Source organism: Thermobia domestica, chromosome 11, assembly GCF_964235325.1.
Source record: "Thermobia domestica chromosome 11, izTheDome1.hap1.1, whole genome shotgun sequence".
In the NCBI taxonomy this organism is placed as follows: domain Eukaryota; kingdom Metazoa; phylum Arthropoda; class Insecta; order Zygentoma; family Lepismatidae; genus Thermobia; species Thermobia domestica.
The window spans coordinates 169426835-169449018 of record NC_137464.1 but is presented as its reverse complement, the minus strand read 5'-3'; the positions used below and the strand labels follow the sequence as shown (position 1 = coordinate 169449018).

The following is a 22184-nucleotide window of genomic DNA, read 5'->3' as shown; positions in this document are numbered from 1 at the left end:
GGTCTCTGTCAATAATTTTTCAAATTTGAAAAATCGCGGATAAACTTTACAATAGGGGACGCGGTGGCTTAGTGGTGGAGCGTTTACCTCCGGTGCTTGGGGTTCCTGGTTCGATCCCAGCTCGCGCCGTATGTACTTTGTGGTGGACAAACACCGTGCTCGTGGTTTTCTCTGGGTTATCCCGTTTCCTCCTACTTTCTTCATTTCACCATTTCAGTCATCTCTCATCCTCACCGTCTCCTTTAGCCTAATCGGCATAATCGTGGGATATAAAACTAAATATTTCATTTCATTTCAAACTTTGCAATACACTCCAGATACGCATCGGTAAGTAGGGCGGCTTTGAAAGTGTGTAGTAGAGTGGACTAGGATAGGAATAAGTAGTTGAGTTGATTTTAGTTTAGCGTCCCTTTCAGCAGCGAGGCTATATGAGACGTGGACCTACTGATTAACGTGGAATCCGAACCACATGAGCTTCCGCCGGGAATCGAACCCGGGTCTCCCACGCCAAAAGCGCGTGCGCTAACCGCTTAGCCACGGAGGAGCTGAGGAATAAGTAGGATAGGTTAGGGTTACCAAAGGGAAGTTTCGAACCCATTTGGTTAAAATTAATCCAATGTAATTTCTCGTATCTACATAAAGATACCAACTGAAGAGCGCATTGTAAAGTTTACGCCAAATCGCAAATGAATGAAGAAAACTTTTATCATTTTTCACTCCTTCCCGCCTGACATTTGTCAGGATCCACGTTGTATCCTCCGAGCAGGGAAACATGGGGAATTCATACGAGACCTGCGATGTTTTGATTGATACTGGTAGTACTCGACAAGACGAGCACAACAATGGCAAATGTTTTGAAAATTGAATTCAGAAGTATAGGAAAATCCGTGTTGAATGTGGGGAGCGGGAAGGGAATCGAGCCGAAACCTCAGTAGTAGAATGCTTATCTTTGGTGTATGGGATTCCTGGTTCGATTCCCGGTCAAGTAAGTTTGTGATAGACATCGTATCCATGAGTTTTCTTGGGATACTCCCGTTTCCTCTCACATTCTCATTCTACTAGTTTTTCCATCATCATTCACTTCCCTTAATTATCCTCTCCCTTAGCCTGAACTGCATAATTGTGGGACGTTGAACTGGAATTCATTATATTTTACTTCGCGCTTTCTTGAGCAAGACTGAAAAATGTGAAATGTGCTAATCTGGTGGTGACATCTCTCGAACCCCTTCCTCCTGAAAGAGAGCATTCAAGCTATTCTTATCCTTATGAATATACACATACATTCAAATTCACGAACGGGGAAGACTCAAGTAAGTCTTCCTGCTAAGACTGGATCTAAACATGAGTTTATATATTAAGAAGCTACTTTTCTTGCATGAGTAAAGGGTAACGTGTTACATTTTTTAGGCAACTTCCGACGCGTTACTTTCCTTTGAGTAACTTACCCAACATTTCTTTATAGTCTATTAGAATTAATAGCATCGTAGATTTTCTAAAATGCTATTTCTTGGAAGTATTTTTTTTTATCTCCCAAAGAAAATGTCCAAATTGTTCTACCACTGGATAAATTTATATTTTGACCCGAAATAAATATGCTGGAGATACATGGTATCGATCCCAGTACCTCTCCAAGGCTAAGCAAGGACGGACTGGCCTGTAATACAGTTTGCTTGGAGGCCATGTGTTGTGAAAGCGTTTGATGAACCTAACGTAAGATGATAGGTATTGTGCAGAGGTTGAACCAATAATAAACTACGGTACGTTTGTTGAATTTCTGGATTTTACTCAGGAGTGACATTCTAAATTGAATTCAACAGTTTTCTACAATTGAACCCATCAGTACACTAAAGAATGCGGAATCCAGGCAGAGTGACATGACCAAAACAGAGGAATTTACATGTAAAAAAATACACTAAAACTTTAATAGATCGTTCTTTCCAAGTATAATAAAAACATATACAGGGAGGACCATTTATTTTGTGTCTTGTCACTTTTAAACTAACAGGTACAAAACGCTGAAATTTTGTTGTATCATGCAATTGTCGAAAAGGTGGACATTGCTTGATATACATTACAATACAAGATTAACAGTATTGCCAACCTAACGTAAAGTTGTATTTTCTCAAATGTTTCAAATCGACATAAAGAAAACATAAAAGAGCACACTTGTTTTGCAAGGTTGCAAACTAAGGACTCCACGGTATTACAAACATCGAAAAAGAACCTAATTTTGGGGGCTTCTACAACAATAATAAGTTAAATGAGATAGGTAGGATAATGCATAATCAAAATTGTTAGTGTCGAATACGATAGTCATCATATGACAAGTAGAAACAAAGTTACAAAGAACTGAAAATTTGTATTTCTTCAAAGAACTTTGTTTCGGAAAAGTGTTTAGACAAGTATCACATCCAATTACGTACGTGGTTTTCAATAGAGGTAAAGATCATAATGACATTTACAGTAAAATGTTGTCTTAAACTGTTCCAGAGATACGAAAAATATGTTAAAAATTGTTTTATTTCTTAAAATGGCATATTTGTGCTATCTTTTTAAAACTGTTGTCTTTTTGTCTGCGATGTTGTCTTTTTCTTCTATGACACAAAAAATCTTTTTTGCAGGTGTAACTACAGCAAGTTTTCGAAATCCCATAATTTTTATCAGTGATTGCCATATCTCCAGAACGGCCTGATATATCAAATTGCTATAAACACATCTTTATATCTATTAAATACCATCTCTGCAATTGGATGAGATGTTTATCTAAGCAGCTTTTCGAAATAAAAGCTGGGAAAGAAGTCAAATTTTCAATCAATTGTAACTTTGTTCCTAATTATTCGAAATCCATCATTTCATGATCATAATACAGTATTAGATACTAAATTACTTTAGATATACATTGTCCTATTCGTAGGATGACCATCAAATTTGCAACTGAAAACAGGACAGGTTCCGGCTTTTTAAAAATCATGAAAAATGAGAAATAGATCAGTGAGTAAATTAGTCCTGTTTACCTTAGCAATACTTGATACATTTATATTGTAATATAACATAATATACAGGGTTATTATAAATGATGGACCCATTTTTAAAAATTCGTAGTAATTAAAGTCTAAATCCAAAATGAACAATCTTTATGTAACAATCGAAAGAGGAAGATTGAAAGTTGTGGTGGGCAATGATGGCTCCCGAAGCGGCCGGTAGAGTTCGCGCGGCAATGGCCCGCCATTCGTTTTCTTGAGTGAGATGGCTACAGTGTAGCACAAGGTTTTTTGCGTTCTTGAGTTCGCAAGAAGTGAGTCACAAATTGTAGTGCAGCGGGCATTTCGTACAAAATTCGGTATTGAAACACCAACTAGAAAAAGCATTAAGCGTTGGTTTACGCAATTTCAACAGACTGGAAGCGTGTGTAAAGGGAAAAGCACAAGCCGACCGCGTGTGTCAGATGATGTCAGACGTATTGAAGAAAGTTTTGTTCACAGCTCACGTAAGTCGACCAATAGAGCTAGTAAAGAACTTGGAATACCCCAAGCAACTATCTGGAAAGTTCTGAGACGGCGTTTGCTGTACAAGCCCTACCGATTACAACTTGTGCAGGCTCACAGCTGCCGTGCACTCAGTAACAGTAGATACACTTGCTCGTGTGTGTGTGTGGGAGTTCAGCTACCGCATAGATGTTTGCCGTGCAACAGGCAGTGCAGCATTGAACATTTATAATGTATTGGTTAAAAAAAAAAAAAAAAAAATGGAACTTCCACTTTCCATTGGTATAAAGATTGTTCATTTTGGATTTGTACTTTAATAAATACACATTTTGAAAAATGGGTCCATCATTTATAATAACCCTGTATATTAGCTGCAAAGTATAAACATCATTTAACTTATAATATGGTAAAACATGATACATGCATTTGCTCGTTTGCCCTAGCTCGAATCCTTGATATTGCATTGGGTCAAGTAATTCGATACTTACGAAAAAGGAAAATCGTGTTGAAGTTTGTTCAACAAACAGCTGGTGAAAGCTCTGCTGCCTTTCGAGCAGTATTACGAACTATAAATCATAATTAATATAGGAAATTTCAGTTCAATTCTTGCCTCTTTGTTATTGTTAAGGAGTAAAGTTACTGGGTTTATTAATATTTACTTCTTTCACTAGCATTAAACGGGACAAATACTACTATTTTCCATCTATTGACGGGACGGCCGGGACAAGCCCCTAAAACGGGATTGTACCGGTCAAAATTTGACGTATGGTTGCCCTACCTAATCGTCTCACGTTATTACTGCTGTAGAAGTTACCTAAGTTTTCAACACTGAATAACACATGTATATTTGACATATAGACTTAAAATGCGTAATAACCTGATGTAGTGCCATTCAAAAAGATGTAACTTTGTTGGGTTGGCAACACTGTTAACCTAGTGGTACCGCAAGGTACGCCAAACAATGTTCCCGTGACGATATTTTATCTATTTAAAAGTTGCAAGGAAATGAAATCTTTCAGTTTCACGTCCCTCGATTATGCCGGGGAGGCTAAAGGAGACGATGATGATGAGAAATGAATGCAATGGTGAAATTAATAAAGGGAAGGAAACTGGAGAACGCCGAGAAAACCCACGCACACGGTATTAATCCACCACAAAGTCCACTTGGCACAAGCTGGGATCGATCCAGGGATTCCACGCTCCAAATGTGAACGCTGTACCACTGTGCCACCGCGGTCCAAAAGTTACAAGGATATATCGGTCCTAATGCATAAAAGAATCTCGGATGCCGTGTTGATTTCCTCTCCACATTCAACACAAAATTTCCCTATGTTCTAAAGTGCGGAATTTATATTTTTTGTATCGTAGTGTTCAACTGGTCGATTACTACAAGAAACAATCAACACCATGGGCCCCGTATCGATGCTTCCAACTGAAAACAGTGCCCCTGTTTGATAATCTATAAAGTATATGCATTGCGATAAAGTGTTAGATAGGACTGGTAGATAGTACGTTTTTATTCTTTATTTTATTATTATTATTATTATTATTATTATTATTATTATTATTATTATTATTATTATTATTATTATTATTATTATTTATAGAACAGAATTTATTCGATACTCTTAATAGTTAGACTCTCAGTTATCTGAATCATTTAGGAACAGGAGGGGCCGGGCGATAGGCATTTAGGGGAGAGCATAATACCGTTTGTCTGTCTGTGTACACGGCTAAGCCTCATCTTATTAATTCTGTCACTATGTTTTTTTTTTCTTCCAAAAAATCAATTTTTCTGTGAATAAGTAAACCCCTTCCTTTCTTAATTAAAAAAAAATCTTTTGACTCCTATATGCAGAGTCTGAAATTTGATTTCAAATTGTCATGTAGGCCACCACAATGTATTGTGAGTAAATTTTTGCTTAGGAATTAGTTCTTTCCACTTTCAAAATTATGAGAAATAGAGTAATAAGCATCAAGAGTATAAAGTTTAATTTAGATTTTGTTTGTTTAATTTTATTAAATTTACCTTCACCCCATTTCTTATTGACTACCGCAAACATAAGGATAAGTTGAATGGAAGAATAATGTGGCTCTGTTCGCTAGCAGAAGGTGCCGTTTCAGTGTCATTCAGTAACGGAACTTAATTTTTATTGTAAAGATATTATCTTTCGCTATTTGATTCTTTGTCAAGCCCTTCTGATTTAGAATAATTTTAGGCGAAACCATTAATAAACAGATCATAATGTTAAAAATGGCTATATAAATCGAAGGTGCTGATTCAGATACTTGAAAGCTCTTTCCGATCTTGCAATAGGTTAAGATTAACATCCTCCTAGCAAAAATATAAATTTCTGTTGACTCCACATAAATAATAATTCCGAATTTGAAGTCAATCTTTATATCTACAGAATGTCCCAAAAGTCAGGTCTCGGAAATATTGAAATGTTGCATATTTGGAATACCTAGCTATACAGCTGAAAAAGTAGAACACATCTATATTATAGCCTTTGTTTCAGGTAGGGAAGTTGGAATGATTTTTTTTTCTGGTAAGATTGGATAAATACTTACTTTCCTGGGCAATGAATCGGTCTCAAAGAACCTGTGAAAAGCCCCTTACAATCCTCAGATCTCACACCTCTCTTACATCTGTTGTGTGTATATACACAACACACTTCCACATTCCATAGACACCAGGGCAACATTCGTACTGGATGCCATGCCATCACTCCAACAATGTTGTACAATGTACGCTTGTATAGTTTCCATGTTTGTATCAGTACCTCCATATAAGGCTCAAGAAAGGGACCATTTGGTGCAATAACGATTTTCATATCTGAAACAATGGCTATAATATTGTGTTCTACTTATTCAATTATGCGCATTCTAAATCTGCATAGTGGCCTTGCGTAGCATAGTCACTAAAGCTCTCGCCTTCGGTGCGAGTGGTCATGGGTTCGATTCCAGGTGGCGATACTCGGTCGAAAAAGTGTAAAACGCTTTTTCAGGCCAGCCACCCTGAATAAGGCTTTCCTCATTCACACCAGACAAATGCCGGGTGGTACCTAACTTATAGGTCCCAAGCCACTTCCTTCCTTCTCCAATCCTTTCTTCCATCCCTTTTCCCGGATAGTGTGCTCGCTAAGGGACGTCATCCCTCAAAATGTGACGGGCTAAATGGGCATAGATGCCGAAAGCCCAGAAATCTAAATCCTAAATCTAAATTGCATACCAACATGCCTTGATACCGAGGTTTTGGGACATCCTGTATATTACCATTCTCTAGTTGAAGAGAATGTCTACAAACATTGTAGATATAATGGAACAGTCAAAATGATGTAAAAATGACTTTTTTTAAAAAAAGCATCTTTAAGTCAATTTCTGTAACAATACAATTGGATTGCAGTTTGCAGAATTAACAAACACAATGATAGCAATACAATAATAAATACCTGTGTTTAAGAGCCATTTGGAAAACATTGCATCAAATGCTAACGGTTAATTTTTAGCATGTAGTGAGAGCATTATTATTATTATTATTATTATTATTATTATTATTATTATTATTATTATTATTATTATTATTGACAGCTCGTGTCTTGTAGTACAATGTAGAAATATGGCAACCCTAAGGCCTACCGCTCACTGGCGACAAAACAGTTGCGCAACTATCTCGTCGCTGTCGCTTGCAGTCAGCAACTTCAAGGAGACAAAACAGTTTTGTTGCCATACCCTCGCTCACTGGCGACGGCAACAGAAAAGTTGCCGAGCATTTGATATCACAATTTACATAATCGGCAACCGGAACAGTTCACATAATCGCTGGTTTCGGACATAAAAAAAAAAAAAAAAAAAAAAAAAAAAACTACCGCTCACTTCAATGGTTAAATAAATAAATTTAAATAAACTTTTGAAGGTAGCGTCAACAGGGGCGTTATTTCAGACTTCACTTGAGGGGAGCAAGAGCACCACCGACATAAGACTTTCACGTTTTATACTAATATATTAGTAGACAATTGATTAAAGTATATGTATTTCTCAAACTCTTAGGGAGCAATTGCACCTCCTGACGTCCCCCCTAAATGACGTCCCTGAACGTCAATGAGTGACAAAAATAACAGCATTATATAAGCTAATGCGAACAGGAACAATTATTCGAATCAAAAGATAACAAGAATAACGAAACTATAAAACGACTGGAAATAACTAACAGAACGAAACTAACAAAAGCGGCAATCCGACAACACTGTACCGTAACTGTACTCTCAGATGTTCTACGTATAGCCATAATATAAAAATTGGCTTTCTTCGTTCTTCCTGTGTATTCTTCACGTTTTAAAATCGGCTACTTTTATACTGTACCATTTTTTTCTTTTTTATATTTGAAATGGAAAGAAAATTGATAATGATAATTTTATCTCTATTTTTCTAGTTGTGGGAAATTAATGAAAGTAGTAGTGTGTAGTATGACAGCGATATGTCATTATCGATTAATGTACGCTCATGTCCAAAATGATTGTCGCATATCTATAACTGTCTTCTTGTAAGAATATAATTTGATAATGATTTTGGAGGGTACTTTTAATACTGATACTATGTGTATAATCGGGAAATGTATATTTGTGGTAAATTTCATAGGAAAGAATTATAAATACGAAAATTAGAATGAGTAAAACAAAATGTTGCTAAATGGACAATAAAGATTTATTTTCGTTTTATTGTTCTTACTCTTTTGACATGAAATTTTCCACATACATGTCTTTGCTGATTATACACATACTAACATTATAAGAAATACCGGGCGAATTCGTTATCAAATTATATTCCTACAAAAAACATATTTATAGACAATAATTTTGGACATGAGTGTACCTATCTGTGTTGTTTTTTCTTGGATGGAAAGCTCATTCTAGTTTCTTACAACAGCAAAACACACTTCCTTCAATAATTTCTTCTTTATATATATATATATATTTCTTCTTTATATATATTTCTTCTTTAACGCTGGGGGTTTCTCTATTTCCTCAATTAATTTTTCATAGTCTTTATCACTAAAGACATGCTAGTCACTAATCAAAGAATGTATTAGTTTCGATTGCGAACACTTCTTTTCACGCGCTACACACGGAACGAACTGTTACGCGAAAAAAACTTGTAGAAAACATTTATTTTTTATCTTTCTACTTGGCGGTACCTCGGCAACTTTTCTGTCGCCGTCGCCTCAGTGAGCGGACTCCCATAAGACTCAATGCATTTTTAAATGTTGCGCAACTGTTCCGTCGCCGAGATGTTGCCCTGCTGTCGCCCTGCTTGGCGACACCTCGGCAACTTTTCTGTCGCTGTCGCCTCAGTGAGCGGACTCCCATAAGACTCAATGCATTTAGCCAGAGCGACAAGATAGTTGCCCGACAAAATGTTGCCAGTGAGCGGTAGGCCTAAGAAGGCAAAAAATTTAACTCGCATCATAAAAGAATGACACAAAAATCCTTTCAGAAATGAAACTTCTCCCGCTGCTGCTTTGTTAAATTCAGGCATAGCACAATCACAAGATACTTCTTTGACCTCACTGAGTAAGCATGAACATTTATACTTCTGCGCGAAGACATTTATCGTTAATGTTAAGCTCCCTCGTGACCTTTGGAGTGAAAGAACCAGGTTCGATTCTTGAAGGATCTCATGTTCGAATCTCACGGTACGCTCTGTAGGTCCTCACCTCATAGCCCTATATCCTTAGTACTGAAAGGAGATGCTAAACTTGAAATCAACCAACATTGATATTGGCACACACTAATATTTTTAAAATTCCTGGCTTTTTTAGGGAAAAAAATTAAATGCAACACGGGCTGTTTTTTTAAGGCTATCGGTTAAATTCTGGCAATTCTTAAAATTGCATGCTTCCACGAAATTATACTTCATTTAAACAGCAAAGAATCTGAAGTTAAAAGTAGCTGTGGTTGGTTAGTTTGGTAATAGAAAATTAGGCCTATAGAATAACGTTGAATCAAACCAAATGAAATTAAAAAATCTACTTTTACATTCCATGATTTTGCTCTTTAGGCTAATCAATGAAGTTTAATGATAACGACATAATTGTTAAAATTATAGTGTGTGAGGAAACGGGGGAACCCTGAGAAAAGCGCATACACGATGTTGTCTACCAAACTCGTTTGGCCTGAGATCGAACCAGGAATCCGTAGTACCAGAACTGAGTACCCTACCACTGAACCACCGTGTCACCTTCCAAACTTCATGAGTAATTGTCTGCAAACAAACCTGGGTCTCCTGCCACGTTTTTTTCGTCGATATAATCGGGTCTACGCTTTTCTTATAATGGTGATGCTCGACTCCAACTATTGTCTTTCTGGTGACTGATGGGTACTCAAAATAGAAATTTCCTTGTTACTTTAAGTAAAAGAGTTCGTTATCGTGGAATTGGATCTGCAATTAAGACCTCGGTAAATATTTCTTCGTTTCCGGCGCATATATGTAGAAAATATGTACCCAGAGATATTAGCCGTTTCCAAAACATTGATAAGTCATGAGGAATGAAGTACGAAACTGTCAGGGTTATAGCTAGTCAGTGAAACCCGTCTCAAATGAACGTATCTGCTTCGTAACATTTCAGTATCACCTGTTACGTAACAAATAATACAGCACGGGCATTGAGTTCTTCCTTTCTGCTATTCACCTTTATCACCAATGAGTATTCTCTCACCAGTGACTGTAGGCTTCAACCGGTTAACATTATTATTTTTAAAACAATTAGACATTAAAATCAATCCAAAAAGAAAAAAGAAAAGAAAAGAAAATGAGTAAGTTCCCCACGCATTGATTGCTAAGTAAGGAAACATCTGACTGACCTTGAAACTACACATTAACTACCGTGTACGTAGTCAATTCCACAGCATGTATTTCATGGTAACTTCGTGCCATTGTTGAATAACGGTGGTGAATTTGCTGGCTAATAAAGTAAGAAAGATGGATTAGATTTAGTGTACTGTGAATTTTCAGGTCTTATCCTGCTTTGCTCATGCATTCCAGAGCGATATCATAAACAATATAGCTAGGAATATGAGGATCATGTACTGTGTTTAATGAAAAAGGCAGACTTAAACAAATGAATAAGTTATGAAATTAGTACTTTTTCGAGAAACTCAATATTTCAGCCATTCGTATCAGTGACCTTTCACCATTAGACCACAAGTGTGCACAGATCCTTATATTAGGGGGTGAAATTCGTAGTGCTACTCCTTAACTGTTCGGTTACTTTTCTATATTGTCCCCTCCCCCTTTTCCCAAGATTGTTAATATGGTGTCAAAGGCGGGACCAGAATCGACGATGACGATTTGATTGAAACTGAGAGAGGGAGCAAGTCGAGAATACCTATTACTTAAAACAATAGTAACTTCGTCATCCTATTAATTTAATTCATTATTATTCATTTCTATTTCTAATTATTCCAGAGAAATCAAAAATAATACTATTTACATCATGTGATAGGGGACGCGGTAACTCAGTGGTAGAGCGTTCACCTCTGATGCATGGGGTCCCTGGTTTGATTCTAGCGGGAGTCAAGTGAACTTTGTGATGGACAAACACCATGTGCTTGGGTTTATCTCGGGGGTTTTTTCCCCGTTTCCTTCAACTGTCCACACTCCATCATTAACATTCACCTCATTTTGAGTGAATAATTGTGGGACTTTAAAAAAGTTATGTATACTAGCACAAGGCGTGTATTTTCTGTTTAAACAAGGCCTGCACGCCACTAATAGCACAGTTTGATTACAGAAGGATATGATGTTTGTAGTACGAAAGTCGTTAATTTGATCGATACTGCAAAAATACACAGTATTACTTTGATTAAAGATGATTTCAAGGCAGTCGGTGGGTTGCTGATGGCCTCTTTAGGGCCTGCTTCTGTGAAATATATTATTCATTGAGGAAATGATCGAAAAGTACACAACTATAGAACTTCAAAAATACGTTGCATGTTCTCATTGATGTGCCAAACTATTAGGGGAGTAGCCGGCACCCCTTGTTCATACCTAAAAGGACGAATAACATAATTACATTGATTTATACATACATATATACAGTGTGTTTCGAAACAACACCGACAGGTGATTTCTGATATCAAAATAAGACAAAAAGTATAGACCAACCTGGGTGCACAAATGCTTTCTTTCGGAGGTATAGGCTGCCGAAAACATGAAAAAAAAAAAAAAAAAGAAAGAAAGAAATTTAAAGGTTCATAACTCCAAAACTATGGGGCCTACCTTAGTCGGGCCAAGACTTCACTTAGGAACTAATATGTGTCCTATCCAAAAATGCATGTTTCAAAATCCTAAGATAATCATGCAACAATTTTTATAGAGGGAGTTTGACTACGGTCATATAATCTGAAGTTCCCACCAACCACCTGGGAACTTCAGATTCCTACAAAAATTGTTGCGGAAGTACCGCAGGATTCTGAAACATTAATATTTGGATAAGGCATACAGTAGTTTCTAAGTGAAGTCTTGACCCGACTACGGTAGGTGGCATCATATTGGAGCTATGCACCTTTAAAGTTAATTTTTTAATGTTTTCGGCAGGCTATAACTGCGAAAGGAAGGATTTATGCTTCCAGGTTAGCGGCTGTCAACTGCGCCAGATTCAAGGCTTAGTCGCGCTTCTGAGTCCAAGTTATTAGTAGTGATATCCTCGGTTTTAAGGATGCGAAACACAAGAACTCACAAATCTTACGACTGAAAGTACAAATATAGCAAACGACTGCTACAAACCGATCTGTGTCAGTGAGACAGTAGTTACTGTTCTTTTTGCGTATCAAATTCCTAATTTAGTATCTCACAGATTCATAAAATAATTAAAAAGATTCAAGATTTGTAGATTAAATTATGAATTGACAGTCAAAAGATACGGAATTTTACACTCTTTTAAATTTGGTTCCTACGTACCTAGTCTGATTATTTAGTTTCAAGTCAACGAGTGTCGACGATTAGACGTCAGATTAATTTCTTGAACAAAATGTTCTTAACGTCCTGCAATTTTAACGTTCTGTTGGCCAAAACTCAGGTCTGCAACTAGGAACTTTGTCACCCAACAGGAGCGTACCAACGGGAAAGGTCAACCAGCCCCGGACCCTCCAGAACTTTTCAACTCAACATACATTTGTATACTTTCTCAATAAAACTATACTTGTTTAACAGGGAAATGATAATAGCATGAAAATTTGATCTTGTACTTCATCTCTAGTCTTTCTCTTATAAAAACCATCTATTCTATCATTTTTTCTGAAAATAAATGTGGAAGTATTTTACAATTACTTACAGTCTTTTCAGGTGCAGAATAACACTACATAGACTTAGTAACTTGTAGTATTGGACCACCACCTCTAAAGCATGGACTTCTCACAACAAAAATTTCTGGGTATGCGCCCGTCATCCAATAATAGATAAGTGTTACTTCTCGAAATATTACGCCTTTAATGGGTTACATGCTTGTTTTCGGTACTCATTCTCTACAGGACAGCCTAGATGTGTGCTATTTTTGTTCCCCTTTGTGATCCTGTTAAATAAATAATGCTTAATGTAAGATTGTAGGGTCTAAAACAGTTGGTGGAATGGGAAGAATAGAGAACAGAATAATAATAATAATAAAAAAAACAGGTCTGAAGAAACCAGTAGTCAAAATGGACCACTGCAACCTTGCTGCTTGGAGTCAAACCGGGAACTCTTCACATCATAGAAATCCTAAAAAAATTGAGTTGAGTTGAGTTTAACGTCCCGTTCAGCAGCGAGGCTATATGTGACGTGGACCTACTGAGTAACGTGGAATCCGAACCACATGAGCTCCCGCCGGGAATCGAACCCGGGTCTCCCACGCCCCTAAAAAATTGAGTCACATTTCCCCGATATAGTGCGTGCTGTTTTATTATTAGGCAATAATTCAAGGTCAATTTTTTTCACAACTTTAAAATCCGGCAACTAAATGCATTCTACCTTCTAGTTTTTACATACATATGTATTTTTTTCCCTTACGTAAACCTACAATTAAAGTACACATGCACGAACACACGTGTTTGTTCCATTCACTACACAGTTTACATGAGCAAAGAAACTTTTTTTTGTTTACAAATACGAATGATATTTCTATAGAAATTACATACTAGTGTACAGCATGTGTTTTCCACAATTCAGTATAACAGAAACACTACGTTTATTTTGGTTTAGTTGATGGGTCAGAACTCACCTTGGACTGTTTTATCTGTGAGTCACCAATATTGTTGCTGTTTACTTACCATGTTGTGTTTCCTCGTGTGCAGTAGGATAAAAGTTTTCCATTGTTATTTGTTAGGGAAATGTGCTGTAGATAAACGATACGGGTTTTGATTGTATTCTTGTTTTACAATTAATAAACATGGGCGCTGCGAAGGGTGATTCACTCTTCTAGAAGTTAAAATATGATTTAGGCTAATAGTTGAATTAACGGGTAAAAAATTGTCCTTTATGATGAGGCGTATACAGTCAATAATTTCATTAAGCTGAACAACATGAAATGAGTGAGTACAAAAACCCATGCGTAGTTTTCGAGAAAAAAATATTTGTTCATAAACCTAAAAATTGATACTGCACGAGCACCACGTCAATAATTTTGTTGAAGGGGTAAATCCATATCAAATCAACCAATAATAGAGAAAAGTTATCATTTTTTATTTTTTTTGTACACAAAATTGTACTATATTTAGAGGTACGAGCTCGTAGAAAACATTTTTTTTTTTAAGATATGCTCACATACACTAGACTCTCGCTAATCCGGCCCTCAGTAGTTCGGCCTCTCAGTAATCCGGCGAACATCCAACAAAAAACACGTTCACAATGAATTATCATGCGCATGCGCAACAATGCTTAGGACTAAGTTTTCTTTGAAAATTAATGTATATTTGGATTTAATAAAGTATATCCCCTATGTTTTATTATATCCTTCGATTTAATAAAATACAGTACACTATATCCCCTATGTTTTCATCATAAATTTAAAGAAGATAAATAAATAAATCAAATACATGTCATACACTCAATAAACCGGTATTTCCGCTAATGCGGCATCCATATGTGCCAGGAATTGCCTGATTAGCAAGTGTCTAGTGTATAAAGTGTATTTTGCGCTTTACAAAGGTTCGCGGGAAAAGCTGTAGTTCCGTTTTTTTTTTTTAAATAAAGATTTTAAGTCTTATGCACAGTCGTTCTGACACGTGATTAGTGCCACATGTTTCCTGCAGTAGTCAGGCCTTTAGTTATGACGCTAATCATGCGTGAAAACGATTCTGCATAAGGCCCATTGATTTGAAACATGTTTGAAAGAGAATTAAATGGGCATGTATATGTATACTTTATGTCCAGTACTTAGCCATATTACTCTAGAAATACATTTAAAAAAATACCTGTAAGTCACTTTGAAAAACTCAAATTGTCATTTTTGAAGTTATAAATTAGAAAAACTGTCCTTTATTTGTTTTCTAGATATAGAGTTCTTGATATACTACTTCCTTAAAAAAAAAAAAAAAATGATGCCTAGGAGTCTCATCTTTTTTCTTCTTTTGTTATGACTTTTCAAACACTGCGGCATTTCGAAAAACGGCTATATTTAACCTGAAATACTTAAAAACGAACACACTTGCAAAATCTCAAGTATTCACAAAACAATCAACATTTGTGTGTAATAAGTGGTTAAAATTTGGTATGTAATAAATATAGCCTATAATATGACGAAATTTAACCATATATATATATATATATATATATATATATATATATATATGTAATCTATTAACATTACATACACAACTCCTTGTGTCATGTTTGGTAGAAATAACAGTAAAAATTAAATATTACTATTGTGGGCTGAATTTGGATTTAAACGACGCATGAAGTGTCATTGTTCATCTGAGCGACCCCGAAAACTAATATCGGTCATTTTCGATCATTTTTATGTATCTCCCCCTCCCCTAAGTTGCACCGTCAAAGTGAAATGACAGAAACCACCCCATGCCCGAGCCTCATCAATGTGGCAAATTTGATCGAGATCGGTCGGGTGGTTCAAGAGATATAAAGTCACAAATATAGTCACATTCATTTATGTATTGTTTCACTTGGTTGATTTATGAATCGGCCAAATGATTAATGTATTTGTTGTTTGTTCTGCGGTTGATTTTAGTTCTGTAGAATCGAACCAAAAATAACTAAAGTATATTTTATTCTGTCATTTGTAGGATGTTGCTGTCGGCAGCGATATGTATTGGCTGTTATGGGCTTCCTGGGTATTGCAAACGCTTACACGATGCGAGTATGCTTGTCAGTGGCCATTGTATCTATGACACAACAGAAAAACTCAACAGACAGTGACAGTTCAGAAGGGGTAAAGTATTCATATATTCATCTCTGAATATTATGATCTTCCATATCGTAGATTATTAAATAGGATGACCATATTTCATTTGGTTTTGTGCATGAGAAACAATTGTTTTATTTTTCTAAAAGAAATTCTGGGATGAAGTGTTGATTTTTTTTTTCCCACAGAGCATCACCATAATTCTATCATAATTTTATTGAATGACTGCAAAATGTTAAAATATTTATGAACCAATGTTCATTTTCCATAAACATAGCTAAAATTATTGTAATTACAACTACCAAATACTATCGTTGTAGTGTTATACTTTGACACAAAAGAAGTCAACGATTATTTTAAACATTCCGTACAAATTCGTCATTTTAAAGAGTGTTGCAAACTCAACTAATGTGTATCATATCTCGGAAACGGTTTGAGATAACTGATTGCTGTAAACATTATGATCCTTTTGTCCGTTGGAAACCATCTAATTCCTTAGATATGATACATATCTTAGAACTTTTTCGAAGTAAAGTTTGTATATGTTTTTTTCAATTTCTTGTAACTTTGTTCCTATCTGTCTTAAATGCATCATATCATGATCACAGTATTCGACAGTTACTTTAGATATGCACCGCTTTTTTCATTTGAGTTGCTTTATTACTGTTGTAGAGCCCTCTGAAATTTTTATATTTGTGATACTATAGCACCATTGACAACACAATAAAATGTGTAGTATTTAAATATTTCGTTTTACATGTAGATTTGAAATATGTAATGACCTGATGTGGTGCTATTTGACAAAATGAAATTTTATATTGAGATGGTAAACTGTAAATCTGGTGATATTGTCGAGTATGTCAAACTTTTCCCCTCTTTTGATTTTTGCTTTGAAAAGGTTTTGATGATAGTATAGAATTTACAAGCCATTCATTCGCATAATTAATTGCCTACTCCGTTAAGTGTAACAAATGTCGAGAAATACCATAGCCGTAGCTATGGTAATACACTCTGTAACCATTATATTAATTTTTTCATGCCTTTTCAGGTAACGTTTAACTGGGATTCAGAAGAGCAAGGCCTAATTCTCAGTTCGTTTTATTGGGGCTACATTGTAACCCATCTCCCAGGAGGCTTACTGTCGGAGAAATTTGGTGGCAAATATTTGATGGGAGGGGGAGTCCTCTGCACAGCTATTTTGACGCTCCTCTCTCCATTGGCTGCTCTACATGGTGGCTCCAGCATGCTTTTCGCCGTTAGAATACTACAAGGTGTAGGGGAAGTAAGTATTCCATTTGCTTCATATGAAGATATAATTGGGAAGCATGTATATGCGTAGGAGTTATAACTATGAACATTTTACAAGAACTTGGGGACGTTCAAATCTTTGCTCCATTGAGGTAGTTTTAGATAGTGTAAGGTGACCAGATTTTAGAAAATAATAATAATAATAATAATAATAATAATAATAATAATAATAATAATAATAATAATAATAATAATAATAATAATAATAATAATAAAACCTTCGGCAAACTGGCATAATTTGATAGTTCATCATCTAAGTGTAGTAATCGTATATCGTTAATCATGCCAATGAGGAAGATGTCAACTTTTGCAAACAACTAGTTCTTATTTATTTAAACATATTCCGAGCTTCAATTTTTATGTTAACTTTTAACATCAACAGGAACCAGAATTAATTTTCCCTTGAATTCATTTTTTTTCTTAATGTCTGAATTTCTTGCAAAAAAGATTGATCTTTCCTTGAAAATACTGCTGAAGTCTATACAAAAATTACTAGTAGGCCTATGCTATGTAACAGGAGCCAAAAATTGGACGCATTTTTGGAAAACAAGACATTCTGCACCGCGTTTAAGATTTTCTCGGGACGACGGACGACTTATTGGAGAGAGCACAATCTCGCTAGAAACGGGACGTCTGGTCACTTTAGGTAAGGCTTATCTGCAAGTAGCTAAACTCAATCTCACTTTTAGAAAGCAGCAAATCGAAAGTGATTCATGTAGCACGACTAGGGGTCCAACCCCCTAAATTTTTACTGTCCCCTTAAAAGTTTCACGGTAAGCTTGCAAATGAACTATTATATGGTTGGATCGGTTCCCCCTAATTTCTACCTACCCCCCCCCCCTACATTTTTGGGCTGGCTATGAGCCTGCGACGTTGCCAATAGTAGTAGAAATAGTACGGTTCAAGAAAGAAAGAAAACACACACACACACACAAAGCGAACTAAACAATGATGATTGAATGTCAATGAAAGGGATCAGTTTTCAGCATTGTATTACGTTATTTTAAGGTTTTTTGATCTTGATACTAATCAACAAAATCTCACCACAAAATTTAACGAAATACATAAATCACAGATGAATGAATAGTGATCGTAATCCCGTGAAATGATATTTGCAACAATTGATTTAATTTCGTCAAATTAACTTTATCGCAAAGTAATTTCACCGGGAATTGTTTCGGTAATGGTCGTTCTTACCTACATCGTTTGTCTACTGTAAAAATAACATTATTTAAAATTTTCAATGCACTTTTGAGCTCAAGTAAATCTGACAATTTCATTTGCTTCATGGGCTTCTCTTGTTCTCGACTGAAGTTAGGGATGCAAGTACTTACATTAAGATGCTAGACAACAGAAACGACAAAGTTTTTAAAATAACTAGACAAACTTACTTGTGCCATTTATCTTCCATTTATTCTGCGACTAGTCACAGTGTAAAGAAATGCTATCTTATACGCATATCTATAATTGTAATAAATAGTTTAATCTTTCGTGCCAAAAGAGCGTACAATTTACTACTCGATACGCTGGTATAACATATTTTACGTGCTGTTTGAATATCTTTTAGAACAGAAATAGTTTAGTACGCGCGATACGGTATCTTTGTGCGATGTCATGGGCTAGAGATTCCGGGTGGGACGATTAGTGATGAATTGTAACTCCATGCTGGAAAGATATATATTAATTCCAAAATAATATCAAGTTTAACTAAGTATTTTGGAGTTAATTTCATGCTAATAGCACAGTAGGGTCGGTACTCCTTAATAACTAGTTGGTGGTTTCGGCTTCAATGCCCATTTTCAGTACCGACGCTATATGAGATGTGCACTACAGTTTAACGTTGTATCCGAACCACATGAGCCTTCACCGAGAATCGAACCTAAGTCTCCTACGCCGAAGAAGCATATGCCAACCATTTCGCTAGGACGAAGCTAAATAGGATCTATATGTACAGTATATCCTGTTACATTTTATTTAATGTTCTATAAGTATATCGTTGCTACATGGTTCGTAAGTTATAGCAAATTATTCATTTCGAACCATTCAGTAGCAAATTTTATGGTGCTCAATAAACAAAAATATCGTATTTATACGGTATTTCATGGTCATTAAGAATAATATTTTTTGTAACGGATACGTGATTTTATTTATTCATTTAGGCTATTTGCTTTTTTTTTTAAATAATCGAAAATGTAGAACAATAAGATAAAAAAAAGGACCAATTTTAAATAACAACAAATTGACGGACAGCACTGATGACTTTATTTTTTATTTTGAAAATTGTAAATGAAAAAATGGTAGACACGTTTCTTCTTGCCTTAAATTATTTCTCTTTTTTATAAGGATTATATGTTTAAGTTTGTATTCATATAATTTCTTAAACACAATACAAAAAGTTAGTTGTTTCTTTGATGTTTCACAAGTTTTTTTTTTAAAAAAACTTTTTTTTTTTAAGTACCGTTTTGTTTGTATACATAATGATTTAGTCAGAGCAAATACACTTTGTGCTAGGGATTTGAATTACGAAATCGCAATTAAATTTTCTGTTTTCAGGGCGTAACTTTTCCAGCCATGAACGCCATGCTTGCTAAATGGACGCCTCCGTTAGAAAGGAGCAAATTAGGAACGTTAGTTTTTTCAGGTAAGCAATAATAATAATAATAATAATAATAATAATAATTACTAATGTATGTAATAAATATACAAAGAAAATGCTCAGCCATTTTTCATAACAAAAGAATTACTTTCTTTCTACCTTCCAGAGTATCTTTCTACTATTTTGTCTGTAAACCTGTTACAATTAACGAATTTAAATTTTGTTAATCCTAGTACAGCATTGTGAATGTAAGTTTCTTAGCAGCAGATTCTCTTTCAATGACAAATTAAAATTTCTATGACAAGGAAATTAACATTTTCATTCATATAGTTTTCGTAATGAAAGTTAGTTAGTTAGTACGTAACACATTTATGATAATAAACATAATTGTTGATTAAAATTAGTGACAAGAACTACACTAAACTATGAAACTTTTGTTGACCTACATTTGAGTTCTGCAGGATTGTGGAAACAAAGAATATTACGAGAATACGTCTAATTTTCATCGAATATATTGTACGAACAAATGACTGCTGATATTCGAATTTCAGCGTCAAATTTAGAAGTGGGGTGGAGAATTTAACGAATTGCTATGTGGATTACGTAAAACAAGCTTATTTCTAAATACTATTTACAAGCCACTAGAGTAATCAAATTGAGATTTTAATTGTTTCAGAAAGTCGCGTCCTTGGGTGAAGTATACCATACTGTCCAATGTCAAATTAGGGAGAAATGGGAACTCAATGTGCTCATTCAGTAGACAACTGAACTTACTTTTTCTAACATATATATTCACTGCTTTTATGACAAAATGTACAATGTTGTAATAATTTACATATAGCCCTATAAAAAGTTTCAAATTTTTATATTTCTTTGTTCTCTATTTTTTAGGTGCTCAAATTGGTACAATTTTGGGCAATGCATTAAGTGGCGTTCTAATAAAATATGCTGGTGGGTGGCCTAGCGTCTTTTATACATTTGGAGCTGTTGGAGTAGTGTGGTTTATCTTTTGGGTGTTCCTGTGCTACAATGACCCTTCATCCAATCCTTTTATCTCTTATGATGAGCGATGCTACCTCGAAGAAACACTTAAATTAAAGCAAAATGAAAAGGTAAGGAAAGTTTCTCTTAGTTATTGCTGAGTAAATTGCCTTGTAATTAATGTTGCTCACGAGATGAGAAGCCAATTTTCAAATTCGATATGAGATAAGAAATATTACAATTCTCGTTAAAAAAAAAAAAAAAAAAAAAAAAAAAAAAAGACGAGAAATTTGTCGAATTTTTGGAGCCAACACTAGTTCACCCAAGTCTTAGGTCTCAAACACTGTTTTAGTGTTACAAGATTCATAGTAAAAATCTATAAATTAATAAAGTAATTCTACGAACACAATGAAAAGCATTTATCAGTATTTAAATATATACAAGTAATTACACATTATACTTCCATAATAAATATGGTTTAAATGATCTTATATCACACCCTTCGTGGATCTCTCTTAACACAGAAGGCTTTTGATAACTTCTAGATAAAATTAATAAGAAAATCAGGACATAAATTTTGCACACAAATTTACAAAACTAAACGAGATGAGGAGACTAGAATTTGAGAAAAGAAAGTACGAGACGAGACGAGGAAATATTATTTTTCGTTTCATCTCGTCTGGTTAAAATTTATATACATTTTTAATTACTAATATAATTACCAGTATCTAGTAGATATGTGTTTATTTGCATTGAAGTTCTCATACAGGTCTACAGAAAATTGTTTAGATTATTAGTAAGCCTAATTCAGACAATTAAGTCGTGTTTTAATAGAAGCTTTGGACACTAAAGGTCGTGAAAGTTACTGTATATTACATTACGGATTGACTTGAAGTGTTTAATGATTTTTTTAAATACACTGAATTCGAAACTGGCGAATAAAATGGCAATTTAGTTATAAATTGACAAAAATGCGATATATTAATAATAATAATAATAATAATAATAATAATAATAATAATAATAATAATAATAATAATAATAATAATGTACCATCAGTTGACCCACTAAACATCAGAATTTGACTGTACTTAATCAGTTTTTATTTCTCTAGACTTTGCTTATTTCTAAGTAATAAATATGCAGATTAATTGCTTCGTAAAAGAATTTGTACTATACTTTAAAACAAACGCAATTTTGTGAAATTGTATTGTTGTTTATTTCACAAAATTAAATAGCGTATGAGATAATTATGTATTAAAATCAATGTTGTGCAATATTAATTTACAATGCTTACAAAAGCAGTATTACTGACAGTTTTAAAAGATTTAGACAACCAACTACTACTAACAAAACTGTGACCTTTCTCACGAAAATCGTTCAAAACAATAGTAACTAACACATATCTAAAGGTACTATAAAT

The 22184-nt window shown here is 34.9% G+C and overlaps 1 protein-coding gene across 2 annotated transcripts in view; it reads left to right on the top strand.

Annotated features, from left to right (window-relative positions):
- The window catches only part of LOC145664549 (putative inorganic phosphate cotransporter), a 57471-nt gene that overhangs the window by 13506 nt on the left and 21781 nt on the right, over positions 1 to 22184 (top strand). For both annotated transcript variants that reach the window (XM_081731314.1, XM_081731315.1), the window contains exons 2-5: positions 15758 to 15903; positions 16925 to 17158; positions 19738 to 19825; positions 20672 to 20892. In XM_081731314.1, the coding sequence (XP_081587440.1) occupies positions 15758 to 15903; positions 16925 to 17158; positions 19738 to 19825; positions 20672 to 20892 (689 nt within the window). The remainder of the gene's footprint in view (positions 1 to 15757; positions 15904 to 16924; positions 17159 to 19737; positions 19826 to 20671; positions 20893 to 22184) is intronic.